This window comes from Euprymna scolopes, chromosome 44 (genome assembly GCF_053919585.1).
Source record: "Euprymna scolopes isolate OS-2025 chromosome 44, ASM5391958v1, whole genome shotgun sequence".
Lineage (NCBI taxonomy): Eukaryota > Metazoa > Mollusca > Cephalopoda > Sepiida > Sepiolidae > Euprymna > Euprymna scolopes.
The window spans coordinates 43,422,321-43,432,320 of record NC_136525.1 but is presented as its reverse complement, the minus strand read 5'-3'; the positions used below and the strand labels follow the sequence as shown (position 1 = coordinate 43,432,320).

At 34.4% G+C, this 10,000-nt stretch overlaps 1 protein-coding gene across 1 annotated transcript in view; it reads left to right on the top strand.

The window, feature by feature from the left end:
- Window positions 1-10,000, top strand: part of LOC145268822 (Y+L amino acid transporter 2-like) — a 167,713-nt gene that overhangs the window by 112,264 nt on the left and 45,449 nt on the right. Inside the window, exon 4 of the mRNA XM_080124463.1 lies at window positions 6,866-6,991. Within this exon, the coding sequence (XP_079980589.1) occupies window positions 6,866-6,991 (126 nt within the window). The remainder of the gene's footprint in view (window positions 1-6,865; window positions 6,992-10,000) is intronic.

Sequence of the window (10,000 nt, the reverse complement as noted above, 5' to 3'; positions counted from 1 at the left end):
AAAATTACAATAAGTTTACCAAAGTAATCAAAATGGTAAACTTAAAATATAATATAAATATTAAAGAGTTAATATTTACAAGTAAAATAAACCAGCCAGATGTAAAAGCTCAATAAAACCGAAAAGGAAATAGAGCTTATAATATGAGCAAATGATTAATAAAACATGTTAAAAGACATCTTGAAAAGGAGTTAAAAACATATTTAATTTTAAAAAAGGAAACACAAGATAAGTGGATAGTCCTTAATCCGTGGAGTTTCGAAGAAATACACTCCTTCTCATCAGAGGGCAGGAATTAGCAAAATGCAGGATCGGATTGTGCATATAAAAGTATTTAATGAAACTACAAGTAAGTCAAAGATCTTACTTGGTTAAAAAAAAAAAAGGGTGAGGTAAGGGGAACAGGAGGCAAAAGAAAAATGATAAAAAGATTTCACATGAATGGACAGTCCGGTGAAGGGTAAAAATCCAAAAATGGTAAAATCCAAAACGCTCGAATTTAAAATTTCAATCCAATGGGTAAATTCCAAATGGTTCAAAATAATCCAAAAGGCAGAGTTCCTTGGAAAAAAACGCAAATAGAATGAATTCCAAATCATTAAAAGAAAAGTACTGGAGAGAATATTTAAAAACACGTCTGTCAAGGCTGGATGAATCAAAAAAAATTAAGGTTTAAAAAAAAAAAACACCCAAAAAGCTGTGAAGATTTAAATTTGAAAAGCAAGGTCAAACTGACCCAGACAAGAAGCGCGAAAATTAGCGTTAATAATTAGGTCAGCTTAGATATGCACGTGAAAGTCCCAGAATTAAATTAAGAAAACCGATCAGAACAAATAAATGGATAAGTTTATGAAATGGGGCGTCTGTTATTTATGTATATATATATATATATATATATATATATATATATATATATATATATATATATATATATATATATAAAAGAATGAAAGTAAATAAATAAAAAAATAGAAAATTATATATATACACACATACACACACACACATATATATATATATATATATATATACATACATACAGACACACAAATGCACACATACATGTATATACATACACACACGCATATAAATATATACACATATATGTATACATATACAATGACACACACACACACATATATATAGAAACACACACGCATGCATAAATATATACACATATCCAAAAACATATACAAGTTAAACAAAAACATACATACTTATATAAAAAAAATAATAATAAAATATTGTAGTTAGAGAAGTTCCCTGGTTATTATTTGAATTTTGGTTATTGAAAGAAGAAGTGTGGTTTGAAATTCTTTTCTTTATTAAAGTTGAAGTAGCACCTATATATGTATATGTTTTATTAATAGCTCGGGTCGAGAATTAATATTAATTTGTTGATTTATACTGGGAAGAGAATTTAAATTTTGTTCATTTTGATGAACAGAAGGTAGGACAGTAATTGTAGCAGGATTGGTTTGGAGGGAATAATTAGTGTTATCAGTGTTAGGATGGCTGCTATGAAAAATATTATTATTATTATTATAGCTGGTTGTATGATTGAAAATAGAGGGACTGGTTGATTCGTTTGTTGGATTAATAATTATATCAGAGGGAGGGTCGGAGGAAGGATAATTGGGTGGCAAAATGTTATTGTCTATTATGGGAGAATTGCGTGGGAGCTCTGTAATTGTGCATGAATATATTACATCTTTATGGATGCAATCATTATTGAGTGGGCAAAGATGTTTGTTAATGCAGTTGCAGTTTCTTTTTGGTTGGATTGGGAAAGGGATTTTTTGGGCTGATTTAATTTTTTTGTTATTAGATGCTAAGATTCTTTGTGCTAAATAAGGCATAGTAGAATAAGAAATTCTTATTGAGTTTTTATTAAAAATTGAACTCATCAGTTAGACACCTAAGCATCTTGTATGCGAGGCAAGCACTCTGCCAACTGAGTTAACGCTTGCACACAAGATACTAACTATTAACTAACACAGATCAAGCAAACCGCGGCAAAATCCGACTGTGCAATTAATCTAATTCGTCTCAAATAAGGGACGCGATTATCCAACCAGCTATAACCCAAGCTGATGTCTCACAAGTAATAATTTTAAACTCACTAGGACGATGTCATCCAACAATGCTAAACTAGCGAACAATTTATAATAGAATTTTTCAGAATATATAATGATTTCCACAGCCAAACGACAATCTATAGGTGCTAAATAACTGCTATAGCAAGAGTGCTGAATGTTTTAGTTTCAAGACCACCTGATGGAACAGAAGTAATCATTTTTTTTAATTTTTGAAATCATCACTATATATATATATATATATATATATATATATATATATATATATATAATTTGAGGTTGCTATTTTTCAAAAGTAGGGTAACCAATGAAATATAACGAGGTTAATACGCGAGTGCTTAATACGGAAGTAGAGCAAGTTACATTTGTTACAAGTTTTTTGTCTGTCAAATAATTTACACCGAATTTACGCAAATTACTGCTTATGTAAAGATAAATTTTATATATATATATATATATATATATATATATATAAGTAACCTTGGCGATGTGTGTGTGAAACGTCTCTACCAAACTCCTCTCTACTTGCTCTACAGAGTTGAAATTTGATGTATAGTGTATTTGAATCTGTGGCACGTTTTAAATATTGTTTTTAGACTGTAAAAATAGCTACTATGGGGTCAAAATGAAGAAAAGCAAAAGCGAAGTTGACCTTGGCAGAGGTAGATCGACTATCTTTTGAGCATGCGTACATATTCCTTTTTATTTTGAAGTGGTTAAATTTTTAGCCTTTTATATATGTGTATATATATATATGTATGTATATATACATGTGTGTGTGTGCGTAAGTAAGAGAGAGAGAGAGAGAGAGAGAGAGAGAGAGAGTGGGATAATTCTCAACCTATATACTCATTGGATCTTTTATCTACAACCTTGAAATTTGGTATATAGGATATTCAGATATGTCGAAAAAAATTTTAATCAGTTTTCATCTGAAAAAACGGGCTGCTAAGGGGTAAAAATAAAAAGTGTTACGTGGAGGTCATCGGATTTGTATCTGTTTGCTAATTGTTCCATGAATGCGCATGCGTGAATGATTCACGTGATAGATTCATTATGTTAGAAGTAAGTAGGTTTGAAAATAAATTTTGAGGATCGTGTCAAGCTGACCTAATGGTTATCATACTTGACTCGCTGTCTTTAGGTTTTGGTTTCGATCTCAGTTCGAGTATTTGCTTTTAAAATTTGGCCTTTCTAAGATTAGACAGTTTAGCCTTTTTAAGGCCAAGTTTGGCCTTTTTTTTTTTTTTTTACACTTTACATTAAATATATGGCGGCCAAAAACAGATCCACGAAAGAGCATAAAAAATGGCAAATTTGACCTTAAAATGGCCAATCTGTCGAACCTTAGAAAGGGCAAATTTTGAAGCAATACAGCGGTCTCGAATGTCGTACATTTAGTTTAATGAAAATTATGAAAAAAATAATAAAAATTAAAAAATTTTCTGGTTTTATTTCGGTATTAGGGTCTAATAAGGTGTTTTATATAAAATAAAAATAAATAGTTTTTATCATTTTTGTCTGCTAAATAATTTATGCCGCTAAACTACACATTTACCTTGTTTGGTCTGTCACACTTAAGTTTGAAATAACATTTTGGTTGATCTGTCACGCTTAAGTTATAAATAATATTTTCTTCCCTCCTTCCCTCCTAATAGTCGTATATTTTTGTACTTTTTTAATCTTGGAATTTCAAAACCGTTTCACTTGTTCCAAGCGAAGAAATTCTTCGATTTATGGGCTGACATTCTGCATATTCCATTCGCGAAACTTTCGAATTTGCTTCTTGGAGACATTCCTTTTTGACGAGCGATTAGTTATTTGTGTTGTCAGGGCAACGAAATGTCACTCGGCTCTGTTCGCTCGAACCCGATGCCATGTCTACGATCTCTGGCTCATTACAGGAGATTTCCATTTCATGAATGCTAACGACACGCTCCACCCCTCCCGCTCGCTCGCTTGGGAAACGAGCATTTGTTTGTCTCGGCCTCTGAGATAACATCTTCCCCTACCCATCCTCGATGGCTCAAACCTGATTAAATGTTCTCTGATTATAAATTGACTCATTTTCTTCGGATGTGGTGGGTGGAAAGAGTCGGTCAATTCGACAATCATGGCTGACCGGGCGGAAGGAGGCATGAGGCTTCTTTTGTTTTTGTTCTAGAAAAAAGACAGTAAATATCGGGAGATGATGATGCTAAAGATAGGGTGAGGGGGTAAAGATTGATGGTGGCGAGCAAGGTTCAAGTTACGTATCCGGCACCCTGTGATCAATCCGGGATTTCTTTTCTTTTTTTTTCTTTTTTCTTCTTTGTTTTCTTTTTTTTCTTCTTTCTTTAGAAACAAACGCATAATTTAACCGATTTTCTTCTGTCTTTGAAATTTTGATTATTCCAAAAGACTCCAGCCATTATTCTAAAAATATAACACGACAAACAGGGGCGTGCAGAGGGGGAGTACTAAGGGTGCTAGAGCTGCCCCTTTTATTTCTGTTTTAAAAGTGCCCTTTTCAAAGGAATGTATTATATGCGTATGCCTTGCCTCACCGAGACGATGTTCATTAACATATTTTTGCCGATTTTTTTTCACTTGAGCACCTGGAAATAAATATATATATGTATGTATGTGTGTGTGTGTGTATATATATATATATATATATATATATATATATATATATATATATATATATATATATATATATATATATACGGATTAGGTTGAAAAGAAGGTTTTAGTGAAATTTTAAATTTTGATTTCAAATGATGTATTTCCAAATAATTTTTCGTTATAATACCTTTACTTTATATATCATTTTAAAGAGCGTTTTTCATTCTATCTAATCGTTTAAATTACAATCGTTTTAAAACAATTATGTTTTCTTTTCAGAACGTTGAATACAAGATGGAAAAAAAGCAAATTCGCACAATTTTTTTATTTCAATTCAAGCTAGGCCGAAAAACTGTTGAAACAGTTCACGAGGTCAATGAAGCGTTTGACCCAGTAACCACTACTGATCGCACCGCACAATGATGGTTTAAGAAATTTTATGGTGGCGACGAGAGTTTTGAAAATGATGAGCATAGTGTCGGCCATCGGATGTTGTTAAGAGCCTTAGTCGAAGCCAATCCATGCACAACTGTTTAAGAACTTGGTTCTGAATTAGACATAACGTATACGACGATTTCCAACAATTTGAGAGAAAGACATTCATAAAATTGAATGACAACCATTGGAAACGCAGTTATAAAGTGTCGTCTTTCATTCTTTTACGCAACAAGAATGACCCGTTTCTCGACCAGGTTCTGGCTTGCAATAAAAAGTGGGTTCTTTAGAACTGGTGACACTCAGCTCAGTGGTTAGACGCCAACAAAGCTCCACGACACTTCCCGAGGCCAGAGTTGCATCAAAAGAAGGTCATACTGACTGTTTGGTGGTCTGTGACCGATCTCATTCATTACAGTTGTTTGGATGCAGGCGAAACCATTACGACGGTGAAGTACTATCAACAAATGGATGAACTCCATCAGAAACTTCGACAACAACACCCAACATCAGTCAACAGAAAAGACCCAATTCTCCTCAACAACAATGCCCGACTGCACATTGCTAAAGACGAACGAATTGGGCTATGAAAATGTATCATCCACCATACTCTCCAGACCTCTCACCTACCAACTACCACTTTTTCAAGCCTCTCAATAACTTTATGCATGAGAAATGCCTCAAAAACCTAAGCGATATCAAAAACCCATTCAGTAACTTCATCGCCACCAGAATGCAAGATTTTTACTTTACTGACATAAATGCTCTTGTTTTGATCAATACATTTTTGTTTGACGCGAGATATGTTCATCTGCATTTGAAAGTTAAAAACCACAAGAATTTTCTTGTCGATCTGATAGAAAGCTTTCTACTCTCCTCACTTCTTTCTCAATCCAGTTGTCTTTGGAATTACCCGACTGTACTAACATGCAGAAATTTAAATGTAATGTGAACAAACATCTTTCTACACAACTCCCCACTTTGTATGCTCCTAAAAAATCTGGCCCCTAATTCATAGTAGCCCCTTTAGTTACAATGCTTTGAGTGAATATGAGCTGACTACAATTTGGTCGTCTTCAAGTCTAATGTAAACAAGTTCTTTATGAACCGTTCCCTTAAGTAATTCAACTTACCAGATTTCCACATCTAACGGTTACTACAATATTATCCCATTGACCACTGTACACCCATTAACCCTTATCCTCGAGTGGCCTCCAGATGACTCTTATGTAAAAAAAAAAAAAGAAGAAATAAATAAATAAAATAAAAACTTGGCCAGAAATAGGTCAGGTTGGAAGCGTGTTAAGCAGACGTTACAATGATGATGATGATGGTGATGGTGGTGTAAAGAAGACGTTAAACTGATGATGATGATGATGATGATGACGATGGTAATGTCAATGGTGATGGTGGTTGTGGTGGTATTAATCATGATATACATGATGATGATGATGATGATGAATGGAGAAGAGTGCTTAAGTTAGAAGAGGTTAGACACCTGAGATAGCAGGTTCAGTTGAGAAAAACATGGACAAATAAAGACTTGGCCAGAGATAAGTCGGTTTGGAAGATAATTTCTACAAATCATTCCACACATGCCAGCATGTAAAGAAGACGTGAAACTGATGATGATGATGATGATGATGATGATGATGATGATGAACTAAAGTCCATGAAATTTTATTTCATTTTTTTTATTTATTTATTTATTTATTTTTGTATTTCAGGTGTATTAACAATGATTAACGTGCTGAGCGTAAAAGCAGCAACTAAAATCCAGGATATATTTACCACGGCTAAAATCCTGGCGCTTACCATTCTTATTGTAACCGGCATCGTACAAATCGTGAAAGGTAAAGTCTCTTTGATTATTCAATTATTGCTTCTTCTTTTTTTTTTTTTTTTCATTAGGAATGTTCTCATCTCCAGTCCATACTGCATAAAATAATCCTTTCAAGTTTTTTTTTTTATTATTATTACTTACGCCTGACAGTATCATATACCTCTATAAGGCCACCATTCGCCCATGTATGGAGTACTGTTGTCACATCTGGGCTGGTGCATCTGCTGCTTGTCTCTCGCTCCTGGACAGGGTTCAAAAGAGAGTCGCCAACCTGATAAGTCCTGAACTGTCGTCTTGGCTTCAGCCTCTGTCCCATCGACGAGATGTTGCATCCCTCTGCCTGTTCTACAAATACTTTAATGTTGAATGCTCTGACGAACTGCAAACACTTGTACCTCCCCGACGTAACTACACTCGACAAACCCGACAAGCTACTAAGTCTCATCCCTTTACAGTAGAGATCCCTAGGTGCAAGAAAGCCTTTTACTCCAATAGTTTCTTCCCCAGAACTGCGGGTCTTTGGAACTCCCTTCTGAGATTCTGCTTTCCCAACTGCACTGATATGCAGAAGTTCAAGTGTAATGTTAACAAACATCTTTCTACTCATCTCCCTTCATAATGACCCCGCTAATAAAGTCCACGATAGTAGCCTCCTGCTTCAAAGTGGCACTGTGCCTTGTTTGGGGTGAAACTTGACTAAAAAAAAAAATTAAAATTACATGCGTTATATATTTGACACTTTACGCCAGTAATAAGGGATTATGTTAACTAGTGTAAATTTAGGCAACGGCCACATGTCAGGATAACCCAGATCTGTATATCAAGCAGGTTTTCAGGGATGAATGGAAGATGGGTAACAGGGAAAGGGCAACATGTCAAATACGCTAAAGAAGCAGGTGTCGAACGATATAATGATAGAGATGACGTCACATGCTCGAGGAGAGAAAATAATTTTTCTAGTTAGTCTCGCATTGAAAGTGGTACAGACAAAACGATCCAAGAAGGTAATGATCTAAGACAAAGTTACCGATGCCTCTGTCCGTCTGTGTCTCTCAATTTCAAAGTTAGAAAAATAAGTTGGGAAGGAATTCATTTTAGCTGGATAGTCTCTCTTACTATGAGTAAATTCCTTTTCCAAATAAAACTTTGAAAACTCAGCAAGTCTCTTGTGTTATTTATGTATGACAAAATAAATTTCATGTAAGTTTTAAAAAAGAACGATCATGACCCACATGCGAAAAGATGACAAGAAGAAACAATGATAGAAAAAAAAGCTGCGAAACTGCTACAAAAAAAGGTATGTTCCCTCTATCATGCTAGAAGACCTCTCATCTGAGAATATCCTGTACCTCTATAAAGCCACCATTCCCCCATGCATGGAGTATTGTTGCCATTTCTGGGATGGTGCATCTACCACTAGTTTCTCCCTCTTGGATAGGGGCCAAAAGAAAATCTCCAATCGAGTAGGTCCCATATTGTCAACTAAGCTCCAGCCCCTGTCCCATCACTGCAATCTTGTATCCCTGTCCCTGTTTAACGAGTATTTTAACGAAATGTACTCTGATGAACTTGTTGCACTTGCGCATCCTTGGCATGCGTATCCCCGACAAACTCTCTTAGCAACAAAATCTCACTCCTTCACTGTTGAGGTCCCTAAATCCCAGAAAGCTTTCTACTCTAATAGTTTGTTTCCTCGAACAGTTAGACTTTGGAATTCCTTTTCTGCTGCCTGCTTCCCTGATTGTACTGATATGCAGAAGTTTAAATGTAACGTAAACAAAAATTTTGTTAATCTTTCCCAGGCATGGTCCCAAATAGTAGCCTCTTACGTCTAAGTGGTAATATGCCTTGTTAGGGGTGAATATGAGTAAAACAAAAAAACTCAGCCCGTGTAAACTCCCATGCACTAATCTATGAGAACATTTGATTCTTGCTCGCTCACTATCAAGAACGTATGCATGCAACCCATGCAGTGACGAAAACTACTGTGTGCGATTTGATCTCATGTTTAATGCAAAAATCCACATAGTGTTATATTTGGTGCCCAGTCAAGACCTCCGTAAAGCAGGCCTGTTCAAGAAATTTCATATATCTGCTAACGTCAGAGGTGTTGGTACCAAGTCACACCCAAGCAGACAAACAAGGTGCTTCAAAAACAAGGCGGTTATACACTACATATAGAGATATAAGGATTGCAATCACTTTCTTAAATTATTCAATCTTTGATCTAATAATTGTTTGCTATTAAAAATGTTGGTTTTGTTAATATATCGGCATTGCTTGACTTTATATGTAAAAAAAAAAAAATCTATATATTAATATGATAGCGTGTGTGTTATTTTCTGTATCATATTTACATCCGGGTCGTTTAATTATTATGTCCTTCCATTTCTTGTAATAAATAATTTTACCAAGAATTCCTCATAAGTTTTGGTTTCGGTTTCGATTATAACTGATGGCACTCCATTAATCTAATTTTTAAAAAAATAATTTAATCTAGAATTCTTCATAAATTTTGATTTCGGTTTTGATTATAGCTGAAGGAACTAAAGTTATATATATATATATATATATATATATATATATATATATATATATATATATGGAATTTGGTTTCGATTCAAGTTGATGAACCTAAGTAATATAGATTTTTTTTTTTTATCACAACTTTATAATATATAAAAATCGATAGAACATTAACTCTATAATAATATATACGAAATCTGCAAGAATTAAAATATCATATTTAAACGTATTTATGCGGGACATCCCTGCTAGCTTGGATAAATACTTTTGCAGTTTTTTCGGGACAAGATCAAAGTGTAGTATCTGTTCTTCAGATGCTGCACTTCTATTTCTTGTTCTCTTTCGGTGGAGGAGAAATCCTTCACGACTGAAACAATTTTTATTTTTGTACCTTTTCTCCACGTTAAAAAACGACCCTGGTGTCTAACTCTGTCCCGTGGGGAGGCATAGTAAATAGGTACAATAATATCAGAGCGTCTCTATTTATACTGAA